Source organism: Etheostoma spectabile, chromosome 3 (assembly GCF_008692095.1).
Source record: "Etheostoma spectabile isolate EspeVRDwgs_2016 chromosome 3, UIUC_Espe_1.0, whole genome shotgun sequence".
NCBI classification, from domain to species: Eukaryota; Metazoa; Chordata; class Actinopteri; order Perciformes; family Percidae; genus Etheostoma; species Etheostoma spectabile.
In genome coordinates this window covers 10093939-10107934 of record NC_045735.1, presented here as the reverse complement: position 1 = coordinate 10107934, position 13996 = coordinate 10093939, and the positions used below count along the sequence as shown (strand labels likewise).

At 41.1% G+C, this 13996-nt stretch overlaps 1 protein-coding gene across 12 annotated transcripts in view; it reads right to left on the bottom strand.

Annotated features, from left to right (window-relative positions):
* kirrel3b (kirre like nephrin family adhesion molecule 3b) overlaps positions 1–13470 on the bottom strand; it is a 164527-nt gene extending 151057 nt beyond the window's left edge. For 9 of the 12 annotated variants that reach the window (XM_032509643.1, XM_032509644.1, XM_032509651.1 and 6 more), the window contains exon 1: positions 12945–13470. In XM_032509643.1, coding sequence (XP_032365534.1) covers positions 12945–12987 — 43 coding nt within the window. In that variant the 5' untranslated portion in view covers positions 12988–13470. The remainder of the gene's footprint in view (positions 1–12944) is intronic. The other 3 variants (XM_032509647.1, XM_032509649.1, XM_032509655.1) reach the window with 1 other exon arrangement.
* Positions 13471–13996: the final 526 nt, after the last annotated feature.

The window sequence follows — 13996 nt, the reverse complement described above, 5'->3', positions numbered from 1 at the left end:
ATATTATTGAAGGAGGACTTATACAATTTTTTACCTAATTTAAACATCACGGAATGAATGACATAACTGGCAGATGGAAAAAGAAAGTTGCAAAAAGTGAAACCTCCGTGATTGATCTTTACTACTTATGGTGCCAATTTATTAAACTCACCATAGAGCACTTCAATAAGCTTTGCCTAAATTCTATCAAATGGATATGACTCAGACTCTTATCCTTGTCTTTCCTTAGAGGCCATGTGTTCACTTTGCCAAGCTGTGAGCTTTCATTCATTCAAATTAAGTCCAACAACACTTACTGTGCACCTGGCAGTTCATGTTCTGAAGAGGTTGTTGCACGTTTTGGGTCTCTTTTGCAATTTGGCTGCTTGTACTTTTTTCTGCATTTGGCTCATTTTGTTTTATAACTAAAACAAAGTCACAAAGTTGGATTGGTACCTCTGACCTGGCTTTCTTTCAGAGGTTTCTAGATGGACAGCTTTCATAGTGATAGTACTTGACAAATGCTTTCCCTGAAATACCATTTCACCCTACTCCCATCTCTTGTTGTCTTTTTCCCCATGCCTAAGCATTTTATGGACATACAAAGGCTTCCAGGCTTTCTCTAGACTGCCTGAATTGATGGAACAAGGGTCCTACAGAGCAGAAAATTCTGCAGATTTTTTTTATGAAAGCCAAAACAAGGAGAGAGAGAGAGAGAGAGAGAAAGAGAAGGAAAGCAGTGGAGGGAGGATATTTTGAGGACTTAGATAAGGGACATGTGTTAGGTCTGCTCAATGATTATTTCATTATTCTCCATTTTCATCAGAAGCAATGATGAGAACGGAACATTTCCTATCTCTCAAAGTGGCAATTTGCCATTTAATGCTTGTGTTATGCAGGCCTGACATCGTTTCATCCAACCTCTTTGCACTAATCTAATTCTTCTTTTCCTTTTATTTCTTGGCTGATAATTCTCACTTTATTTCCATTAAGCTTTGTTTGTTCACAGCGATCTGTTGCTGTAATTTATTAGAGCTGTCAGCTTAAATTCTGTGGCATGCCGACACAGCGCAGCAAATAGTGGCTCTCCCCCTTCCCCTTTTATGGGAAGCTGGCCTAGTTTTTTTACAGGGGGAAAAAGGGAGACATTACAATTAAGGTGGCGACATGGACCCCCTGGTGGCCATGTTCAGGGAACAGATGTGCTGTAAGAGATGCCGGCCCTCACCTCCAGGGAGCTCTGGGTTGAAATCTGGTTCATGTCTCAGTGGGGGAACACTACTGCTCCTGTTCCATCATTATTTCAAGGATAACAGATTCTGGGAGTATAAGCCTCTTTTTTTCACTGTTGCCAATTGTTTCTGCTGGTCACTATCTTGGTTGTTCAAATCAACCTGATGCATGTGATTGATCATAACCTGATAACCACTTGTACGTTGACACAGAAGAAGGCCATTACAGTTCATAGCAAAGCAAGGAGGATTAATAAAATTAGAGACAGATTTCAATACTATCAGTATGTCTCTGAGATTCATTCCTGTTGAAGCCCATGCATGCATGAAACCCATTTTTTGGTTTGTCACCTCATTAATGATGAAAGGAATTAGCATGGCTTTACAGAAAGCAAACAGTACTTGGCTTACTCAATTGACCTTTATTTTGTTTTGTTCTCACCCTTCTTCAGGTTTAGGATGTTTGACAGATTCCCACCTGGTAAATTAAGAACATGTCATTTCCCTCACAGGAGGCCTTAGAGGTAATGACCCCACAATCTTCACTATTTAATTTCGAAGGCCTGGATACTGCCTTTTTTCTATCATTTTGTCCTGTTCTCCTTTTGTACAAAGCAACTGCTGTTTTTTAACATAAAAGACACTTGTTTGGCAGCCTTCAAAGAGTCACAGAACTCTGAAAGTCACTTGTATTGCAGTGCTGTTCATTCTCATTTTATATCCAATATGGAGGTGGTGATCAAAAGGATCAGAGCTGAAGGAGAGGCTAAAAGAGGTCTGCTTTGGAGGATACAACAACAATACCAATCCATAGACCCACACAAGGCTCACTTTTAAGGATAGTCCTTCAACTAATGCCAGAGAGCAGACGTATGACTAATTTTGGAATTGAAAATGTTTCAACACATATTACTTATAGCTGCCTTGTTTGCTATGTTAGAAATTAGTGTAGTTGTGTAGTTTTGCTAATGTCAAATCATATATTGTCATATAATATATTGTATAATTAACCTGTTAAACTGATTCTACACATCTCAAGGGAAAATAAAAATTAAAAACAAGGAGAAATTTCAAAGTATTACAGAGAGGCTGTAGATGAGGAGTGATAGTAGACTATTATCTCTTCATTCAATGTGGAGGGCGCCCATCTGGAGGAGACTCTTTGGGCTGCAGGAGATCCAACATAAATTTATAAATTTCTCAAAGTTTTAAATGAGGCTGTGTTAGAGTTTCTGGGTCTGAGAAAATTGCATTTTTTAATGAACGCCTTGTTAATTATTCACGCTAATAGCCTGGGGGAAATTTAGGGGCCATGCACTGGGGGTGAGGTGGGAGGGATTGGGAAAAACCCCTGAACAGCCCACTGTGTGCTGCCACGATCATCTTTAGATGCTCTTCTGCATTTTTTATGTCCTGCTGTGCGCGTGTCATATAGCATTGGAACAAAGGCAAAGACCTTTCCTAAACCAGATCACAGAGAAACATAAGCTAAAAGTCACACAAGGGTATACAAAAAAGAAAATAGATAATATAAATCTTGTTACTAGACTACTTTGCCGACTACAAATAGCATGACGTCCAATTGAGAAGTGAACCAAAGCTGTTTAGAGTAAGATAGGCAAACAATGTGAAGTAATAAAATTAGCATACACGAAAGCGAGGAATAATCACATTTGTGCTTGTTTGCACAAATACTCTACTCAGACAACAAATACACTGGCATTAAGGATTAGGGCTGCAAGACGCAGATATGTTTTAATTTGTGACAAGAATGCTTTTCCTTTTAAAATGTCTTTTTCTTCTTTCTTTGTTGTACTTTCTTCTCCTCTCAGTTTCGTTCCCAAGCGCTAGAAATGTTTGTTTACCATGGAAGGGATTGTTTTGTCATTACCATCATCCGTCTACTTTAAGATAACATTGCCTTTCAGCAAGGGAAAAAAAATCCTCTAGTCATCCTGAAAAAAGACTTTACCTTAATGTTCCTTTGCTTTCCCTCTAACCACTCCACAAAACCCTTTAGATGTCATTTCTATTTTCATCTTACTTCTTACTCTATTTTCTGTGCATCGGTAGTGACCATCACACTCCATATTCCCCTACAAAAATTATGTTATATATATAAACGCATATGTAAGTGCATGGTCAGACATATTTTTCAAATACCACAAACACGACCATTGCGGAGATCATTGCTTTTAGGGAGACTACAAATCTCAGCTGTAACATTGCTACCATTTCCCCCAAAATGCCTTATGGGTATCAGTGATGAAATGGGACCTAAATTGCAGTGAACCTCAGCTTCTCTAAACTTGATACACGTGTGATGATGACACTGCAGGGTAACCAGTGTGCTAGCAATTGACATCCCATTTTATCGTGACCATCCACTGGTCCTACTTCCTGCTTTTTAAAGAACATGAGTTAACCATGGTGGACCTGCCTATCCACCATCTCGCCTGATGCGCTGTCCACTCATCCGTCATTACACAGGCCTTTCTCTAGTAACATTATCGCTTTAGATAAGGCTTCAATAAACTGTGCATGGCTTTTAGGACTCTCTCTCTTGCCACTCTAATCCAATCTCTGATGTGAAGTCAGTTCATCATCGTGTACCGCAGGCATTTTCCGTGTCCCTTAGCTCTTGGTTGCACAGGAAGTAATGGATGGGCTCGCCCTTGGTTCACCCCAAGGCATTCTGGTTCCTCAGCTGTTTGTCTTCAGGTTGTCTCAAATGGCTCTGGACTGTGGTATTTTGATTTGATTAAATCCAGTTTAAAAGGTTAGAGACAGAAGAAGGCAAGGGGGTTGCTCTGCCCAGTATTGAGAGCCAGTCCTTTGCCATTTAGCATTGGGCACTGGCCAAAGGAAAGTGGAAAACTAAAATGTGCTCCTTTGTGATTTGCACTATTGTCCTCCAGGGATTGAGCAATGACCCCTGTGAATTCCCCCAGGACGCAAGCCAGATTGAAACCCCTGCCAAGAGATTTGAAAGGATAGCAAATCATTTAAACTCCCCAATGTGTATTAGCGTTTTTTTCAGTGCCTGGGCCAGCCTGCACAATATTAAATTGCATTTGATGAAATAAAATAAAAATCAGAGAGTGCGACAAGAGCTCTTCAACCTCCAAATCAGCAAAATGAATATTGGAGTGGCCTCTTAAAAATAATTATACTGTAATTAACTTTGTTTACTCTATCAGGTTTGTGGCATCCATTTGAGGAGCCCAGCTGATAAAGATAGGGCTTAAGATATAAGACACTGCAAGGTGCAGTGGGGCAAAGACCCAGAGTAGTGAAATATCTCTAGGGATTGCCTTTTGCTGATCCTGCTTGTGACACCACATTATTAAAAATAGGTTTTGTATTAAAGTAGGCAGAGTGAATCCTAGCAGTTCCATATTGAAGAAACATCAGACATGCCAGCCTACAATCAATACAGCTATTTTGTTATATAAGGATATATGAATGTTTGAGGATCAATAAAAACCTTAATTTATAGCATGTTATATAACTTACCTCTACTGTTCAACCCTCAGTGCTTAGATCCTCCAGTGTTTCTCATCCATTATTGTGCTCTGGCAGATTGCCCTTTGGTAATGCAAGTGACTGAGGTTATGGAATGTATGTGTCTGCGTGTGTGTGTTTCTTTCAATGCATGATTTTCTGTGTGAAGGCTGTTCCAGATGAAGCTTTGCCTCGTAAACAACTATAATGACACAGAGCCACAGGCCTCACCCTGAATTGGTCTAGAGACCAACAGAGGGCTTTTCTATCAACATGCAAACCAAGAACCCTGTGTCACAGATTTCCTAAGACTAGTGTGAAATGCTCCTGTGTTCCCTCAACAAATACACAAATAGGAACGGATTTGGCACAGTACCAACATTTGTTGTGGTGAAAAAGTGTTTTGTGGGGGAGGGGTGGTATACAGGGCAGTTTCTGGCTCTTATGCAAACATTGCATTTCTCACTAGTGAATGGCCCTTTCTTCCCAATTGCTTAATAGTCTTAGTGGGATAGGCAGGTGGCTCAAAACCTAATTTGGCATATGATGGAAAAAAAACATGCACATCTTCTTACATAGTATATGAGAGTGCTGGGGGAGGGTGGTAGCATTAGACATTTTTCATTCTCAAAGTTACACTTTCCCCTTTTGCAGATTTAAAACGTTTTGCCTTGGATCAAGAGCAAGTTTTTATATTGTGTCTGATGTGCTTTCCTGAATAAAATATTGTTTGGTATCTGTGCCAGATGAAATAGCCTTTCAAAAAACCATACCTCTCATCATCGGTTTATTAAATAGAAGCCATTGAGCCCTTCCATTTAGCACTGTTGAGCACAATTTAAAAGTATACGCTGAAATGGAAGCACGCAAGTTGGAAGGAAATGGCAGGGACACATCAGTTTGTTTGTCTGTCCAACACCATGTTGTTTAACAACTGTTCCCAAAGTGTACTTTATTACAGTATATTGTAGTCCAGACACATTCAACAGCCTCAAGGTTTGCTAACAAACAAAATTAAGTACTGTGTATGATATCTAATGCCATTGCCGTTTTCAAAACATGCACAGCAGCTGTAATAGCAGGCAGAGACACATCCGTATTCATCCACAGGTGAGAAGCTTCTCCCTCCCCAGATTCTGCTTGTACAAGTTAAAAGGCTGATTTGCATTTATATTGCCATTCGAGACTTGCAGGTGGAATTGCCGTGGCATAGTAGCAAATGCACAGACACCACACACACACACACACACACACACACACACACACACACACACACACACACACGCACACACACACACACACGCGTATACATAGAATAAACACAGAAAATGCATGTGAAGTGTGCAGAATGAAAAACGTTTTTCCAAGAGTCCATTGGTTTGAATCTTTGGCATGGGGACCTTGGGACAGTGAGAAGCAGAGAAAGAGGTGGGAAGAAAACGGGATTGAGAAGAGATGGGTGAGTTCATCCAGGTGTAATATTGAGCTGTCCCAGAAACTTCCCACCAAACACTAAGAAGTTGTTATCAGATCAGCAACCCAATTCCTCAAGTGCCTCTGGTGCTGAAGCACCACATGCATCTTCTGGGCGCCTTCCTAACAGCATTTCACAATCATGTCGATGCATTGGCTGGCTGGTTTAATCAGAAATGGTTCAAGCTATTGTGGGACACATAACATGTCACAGGTTGCAAAACTCTGCTGCAACGATGCATGTATGTGATTTACTGCACAGATAGCACCATACAACCAACAACTAAAATATATATGGAACAGGAAGTTTCAGGCCAGTACGGTCAATTTATTCAAGAATGTTTTTGACATACATATTTGTTTGTTTCTGGCTCCTATGGAAGACCGGTTTCTGTAGGTCACAAAAGCTCTCTGGTAGGTTATATGACCATTACTGAACATGCATCAGCCTCTTAAGAGAAGTAACATTTGGTAAGTAGCCGTATCTTAAAATGAGGTAGGGTGTACATATATTCAGCATACTACTCAGCTCAAGCAACAGTACTAATCATGCACAGGTAATAAACCTTAACCTTCAAACTCAAAGCTGCACTGACCCAGGTGTCAAGGTTAAGTATGAGGCATATTTTCAATCAATTCTGTGTGACTAACATGCTGGATAATTCAATTAAATATTGTATTTATTAGCTAAACCTGATTTTTCATTGACTTTTTTTTTTTAGGTGCAATCTCCACATACAAACTGCAGCAGAGATGACTGAGCATTTAATTGCATCTCGTTGTTGTTGCCATGTAGTGAAAAGGCCATTGACCAACTACTGTTGTGAATGGCGATGTATATATATTTAACCGTAAACTGCCAAGTTGAAATTAACAAGATCAATGTATATGCAGTTTTTTAATATATTTGAAACATTACAACGCTTAGCTTTTTCTTAGATTTTAGCCTAAACTAAAAATATTTGTATTCAGTTGACTGTTATTTATAATAATCATTGATAAAAAATTTAAAATGAAGAGAACATAACAAAACAATAACACGTGACTTGCAAAACACAGCAGATCATTTTATTTTACCTTTTTGTTTTTTTCCCCTTTGCTCACACATTTTTACATTTCCACCCGCATAACCTTGTGTTCTTGTTTTGCTCACCTGTTTCCATGACAGATGTTGACTCAAGCACAGAAACATCACCCGTACACAGTAAACAATGTGCACTGTATTTCTAAAAACACATCTAACAATAGCAAAACTCTGCATTTATGTATCTATTTTTGTGTTTCAAATATGGGTGCAAGCGCCTTTTTTCCAAGCTCAATGCTTCTATACAGCATAAGCTCTGGAATGGGTGAAAACAAGTAAAACAAAATGAGCCTTTAAGTTGAACTTTTTCCTAGTCTGAATTTCTTGAAGTTCTATTAATACCTTTGATATGTAAAGCAGGGTTTTGACAAGAAAGGAACAAACTTGTATTGTAACACTGTTTGAACCCACCTTGTAGAGCACTTGCGTTCTACAAGCAATCACAGATCCTGGTAGTGAGTTAAAAATGTATATCTATCAAAACTTTGGCTAGGTAGTGACAGGATTAGCGGAAAACAACACACAGTCAAGCTAAAAAACGCTAAACAAATTCTTTTAGCCCCGCTGTGTCGATGCTTGGTCCTCTCCAAGGAAAAACAATACAGTGTGATCCATTGCTACTCTACTCATAGCACCCCCACAACTGAACACACACAGCCCTGCGGAGCTGCCTTTAGTTGCTCTGCTTGTTGTTTCATGTGCATTGAACTGCAATTTAGAAGCCATTAATCCATCCCATAATCTGTGACTAAATAAAATCCTGACTAGGGATAGAGAGGGCTTCCGAACACGTCCCCATATTAAAAACATTATTACATGCAGTTATTTTAAAACATTTTCCAACTTTCTCTCCTCCTGTTGTCCAATTATAAAGTATCAGATGTATGGAGATACGACAATAAAGAATGAAGAAGTGCAGCTGCTAACCCTGCCTTAACAGGTGACCCAGTGATCACAACAGCATCTGGTTGAATTACTTAAAACTGCGGCCCAGCAGACATGTAATCCAGGATAATGCCCTTTTGCTGAGTGCTCCAATCTGGATAAATTCATCCCCGAGGAATGAGATCCAGCAGCAAAGTCTCAGAGAGAGAGAGGAGATGAGGGGCTTGAGGGTTGATTGGTTGGTACTAAAGAAAACTGTTGGGCTAGGCAGAGTCTTCTAGATGGATAATGAAGCCCAAAAGTAAACAGCTTGATTTTGTTCACTGGATGACTGACTGCATGAGAGGAAGCAAATCGGTGCCTGGTTTACCAAAAACACTTCAAACCAATCATATTCCCTTCCCTGGCTGACCTGAATCCTGAAAGACTTGAAATGAGGCTTTCACCCAAACTGCAGTCAGCAGATATACTATACTTACTTACATTTTGCATTTTTATCTTAGTGCTCCAACTAAAACCTTTGAAAGGTTGTTTTCTTACACAAACACATGCCCATCTTTATCTGTGTTTACTGATTTATTGATATATCTATTCATCCATCTAGTGTTTTATCAACCAAATAAGTCTTAGCCAAAACACATTTTTCTTGGAAATAGCATCTCTTGTTAATGCCACAACCACTGCCAAACATTGGGATTTACAAGTTCCAGCTGTCCAGCGGCAGCCTCTTAGATTATTTATTCATATGTTTACTTATTACCATAAATATCCAACAGAGCACTCGGCTCAGAGGGATTACAGGGGGTTTAATCTATCGTGGCACAGAAATGAGCAGGGGTCACAGCAGCTGAGGTGACTTAAGCTGGCTTGCCTTGATGGGACGTGCGGCACAAACAAGAAAACAGACTGCATGCCACTGGGCTCCATCATGAACTAACGCCGTCATCTGTCATTCACTGCGTTTGCATGGCATAATCCAGACAGCGTTAGCATTACTCAAACCAACTGTCATGTATGGTGAGGGTAAGTCATTCAAAGAGGACAAGGACACTTCTGTGTGTTTCTTACCAGCAGGCATATTAATTGTCTGGTACCAGATTCCTATTAGAATACAGACAATTTTAGTCTGTATTCTGTGGCTGTTAGTCATGTTATTTTTGTTTAAAATATGACTGCTAGAACATCTAGGCTTATGACAACATCCAAGAAAAATGTATATTAGTTTTACCATTCCAAATGGGGATAAATCAAATAATTACATCATTACAGTCATAGGTCTGTCTGTCTCACTTACAAATGACTATTCATAATAATGAGAAAACGAAAATTGGTATTTATGTTTGAATAGTGTTGTGCAATGTAATGGGCTGTATTTCTTTCTCTTTTTTCTTTCCCTTTGGAGAAGCGAGAATGATTTCTCCATTTGTAAAAAATCCACACATCCAGACATGACATTGGAAAGACATTTAATTATACTTTGGTTGAAAAATATGTATCAAAGCCTGCCACCCATGAAAAGCGGATTTAGTCATCAGTCAGCAGTTAATAGACAGCAGTTAATGAAATAGGGGCTGCCGAGGGTGCTAAGACATGCTTTCCAGGACTAAGAAACCGCTTAGGCTGGCTGGGTGGTGAAATCGGGGGGTTCTGATACGATATCTGAGGGGGTGGGATATAATGAAGGCGATTGGGGGGAGGAAAGGGGCAGGAGATTTTTAAGAAGGTTGGGATCTCATTCCTGTGCAGCAGCATTGCCCCTAGTGGGCAAACCTTGAGTCAAGAATAGCCCATCAAGATTTAATTTCCCCGAGAAAGTGGTCCAAAAAAAAAAGTGTCTCAGACAGATTGTATATAAATTTCACAAGGTGTCATTCAGAGAAAGAAAAAGAGAGAAAAGAGAGACAGAGAAAGAGAAGCAGAGGGACTGAGATCATACATTTAACATTAACAATGTGTGATTTATCTCTAGCACATTTTCTTCAGAGCCTGGCACATCCAGTACAAGACTATTCTTAAACTGCCCCTCCTCTACCGGGACATCAACCTCTTATATATCTCACCCTTTCCCAGACAGAGGCTATGGTTCTCAATCACACTGCATCTCATAAAAAAAAAAAAAAAACAGACGGAGAGAGGGACGGTTAGTGAGAGAGAGGTGGAAAAATGTGCTGCTGTGAGGTGAGAAGGGAAATCAAGAGTCAAGTGACTAATGCGAGAAACAATTGACACTGTATAGATCGGATGGGAGGAGGACTGGGGAGGAGCTGGTTTGAGGAGATGAACGAGGTCCTGGACAAGTCTGGCCTGAGGTGAATGTGTTCCCGGGGACTGTCTCCCAGATCCTCCTGACTGGCGTTGTGTCATCTGTCACTGGCAGGACGGGTGACAGCGAAGAAAAGAAGCCCTCAATGCGGTAACAACACAGTCAGGAGCATCTCACAGCAGCTTTCCTTCTCCTTGGTCCGTTTATTTCTCAAAGTTGAGAAGGGAAAAAGGTGTTCAGTGCCTCTGCATACAGACCTATTCTTTTCTCCTGCTCATTCTCTCTTTTTTAACGCTCTTTCTTTCTTGCTCTCTCGCAGGATAGCTATGTTTAAGTATGTGACTGTTATACCCACAGCTCCCCTCTGTCCTGTTCATAAAAACAAGATTGTTTTCCGCAGCTTTCTGCTGACACCGGCTCGGCACATAAACAGAGCCGTAATTTGTAGAACAGTAAGATAAAGGGAAACACTTTTTTTCTCCCCAGAGGCATGCATAGAGAAGGTATGTTGTTATCCCCTGTTTACCTGACAGGAAAAGAAGTATTTTATATTATGGTTATAACCAAGTGTGTTGAAATGCATAGCAATTCCATCCCATTCCAACTGGTACTATCTCAGATACGGTGTTAGTTCTTCCTAGAACTGTGACTAAGCCTGTGATGATACGTGAATGAAAATGTGATGGTTACAAAATAAAAGTCCAAAATAAAGCAAGCTGCATGACAATAAATCAAACCCCCGCAACTGTTTAATGTCTGATATAACTTGGATGTTATTCATGTTTTAAACTTTGCAAGCGGCAGCAGGTTCAGTCCAGACTTGCGGACCTTTACTGCATGTCATTCCCTCTGTTTCTCCGACTTTCCTGTCTTAATCGGTCTAATAAATAAAGGCACTAAAAGCCAAAAACAATCTCAAAAAAGAAGAGAAAAATCCGCTGTGGATACAAAACTTAGCAGATGCTTAACGGAGTAAAGGAGAAGAGACTAATGACTGATGCGTCACAGTAAGCACAGATGGTACACACAGACTTGACAATGAAATCAGGGGGAGAGAATACAGACAAGAAATCACCGGGAACAGTTACAGCTACAGTGCCAAGTCTGATGTACTATAACTGCCCCATAACGAAGGCCACAACCTAGCGAGAAAGCTTCCATTGCCTTGACTTTGTCCAATCTTTGGGTCAACTTACACAGCTCATGTCACTGTACCATGTCACACACAGTCATAAAGAAAACAGACAGCAGAGCTGACACCCTCTCTGGAAGGGATCTACACCCGTTAAAGCATAAGAGAGGCAGAGAGGGTATTAGCAGCTTCATCACTCCAGTCAGTTTCAAATTGGTCTTGATGTTATTATTTTCTCTCTATTTCTATATATTTTATATGAAAAGATGAACCAGCTAAAAAGTTGATCACAGCAAATTGTTGTATTGGATGAACAGTGTTTTTTTCCTTCTTTTTGTGCGTGCTATAGGCTTTAAATTAGCATGTGGAACAGCTGAATTCAGTGATTGCGTTACCGACTTTGAGCGGTCAATTTTAACACAACGTGCCAATCTGAGACTTTTCCTTTTCTGTGCAAAAGGTTTCAACTCCCTCTGGGAAACAACTATATACACACACACACACACACACACACACACACACACACACATTAACATAGTGCCCTCCTTAATGTAGTCCAATGTGACAGGGTCATACTTTGAAAAGAGGTTGTAGCTGTTGTGGCAGCTCATTGACCCTGACCCTGTGGAGCGTAAACCAGGGCGCTTGTTGTCGGCCGGACATGACCCTAAGGAACTGACAAACATCCACTGTCTGATTCAGCCCTGCTTGCGTCCGTATGTCACACAAACACCACAAAGGTAGAGTTCTACTGTACTTTACTCACCTCTTTTGTTTTCCAAAGACAACCACCTGGTGGCAAGCTGGGGAAACAACTAATCCATCCCCATTCTGTCCACAAACAGACTGTCTAGGAATAAAAATAACAGCAGATACTGTCCAAAGGGCTGGAGCTGCCAAGCTATACTCATGAGTCTGCTTTCTAAAGCACTTCACCGTTAACTTTTTCTCTCTCTTTTCTTTTGACCAGACCCCCCGTAGGATCGTAGGACTCGATGGGAAAAGCTGTCAGTTCAAAACAATGTGACTGAGGAGTGAACACTTGACTGAACTGGGGTTTGAGGGCTTTGTCTTTGTGTTTCTATGTGTGTGACAGGAATATAAAGCCCACATAGGAAGTATTTAACTTGTCTGGTCTTAAGGCTATGACAAATGGAGAAAAGTGCAGTTTCTTAACCCCAGGACAGCCACAAAGACTGTTTCCCTCTAAATTCCTCCTTTATCTTTTTGCAACTGACATAAATATTATCAGCAGTTAAACACACAAATGGTAGGACAAGCTCAGACATCACAGCAAGATGCATTCAGAGACAGCATTCCAGCCAGCAAGTCACACAGCAGTCACAAGCACGCAAGATGTGATGAATAAACAACTTAATCTGGAAAACTTACCATGCCCAGAGATCCACAGGAGCAGAAGGACCCAAGGGATCATGGCTGATGAGTGGAGAGGGCAAAACCTACGAAAAACAGTGGGCAAGTGTGGAATTGAAGTTGGCAGGCACCACGGAATGCACGAGATGAGACAGTGCTCCTCTGTGCTGCTACTGCTGGGGGGCTGGCGGATGCTAGAGTCCCTCTGTGGTGTCTCCTTTAACCAGTCGAGGGCTGGTAGTCTGTCTTCAGTCCTTCTCTTCTTCTGCCGATTCTTTTCTCCTCTTCTCTGTCTCTTTGTGTGTCTCTTTCCCGTCTGTGTCACTCTTCAGTGTTGCCTGTGGTCAGCTATGCCTCACACGCTCTCTTGTTGATGTGAGCTTGTAGACTTTCTGTGTCTTCGCTGCTGACTCTGAGCATACACACACTCTTTCTCTCTCGCTCGCACGGTTTCTCAGTACCAATCCATTCTCAGTCTCTTCAGCCCTCACTTGGCCCCCCCTCCTTCTCTTTCTCTTTCGTGCTCTCTCTCGCTCCACCACTCACATAGCAGACACAGTCAGGGGATAGAGCTCCACAACTAGACTCCTCCCTCCCTCCATATCTCTCTCTCTCTCTCTCTCTCTCTTTCTCTCTTTCTCTAAGTCTGGGTGGCTGTGGCTGAGTGTAAGGCTGTGAGACTAGGGTCCTCACTCTGGGAACAAGAGCTGCCATGGGAGAAACAGAGAGGGTGCAGTTCCAATTAGAATAAGAATAGGAGCGACTTGGCCTCTATAGCTACAAATAACCCAGACATCCACAAAACAAAAAGGGCAGTTTCCCCCCTCCTCCCAGTTAAGGCCCCATGCCTATTTTGGATTCTTTGGACGCCATCGCATTTTTGGAGAATGTGAGCCGCCTTCCTTGAGAATGGATGAAGAAGACATTAGCATTCAAGACCAAAGCTGTAGCATTCATTAGTATCCAATTGTTTTATCAGGGGGTAATGAAATTCAGTCACTCACTCAAAAAGACATGATGCAAGACCATAAGTCATAAAATGCCCAAGTGCACTGCATACTTACTGACAA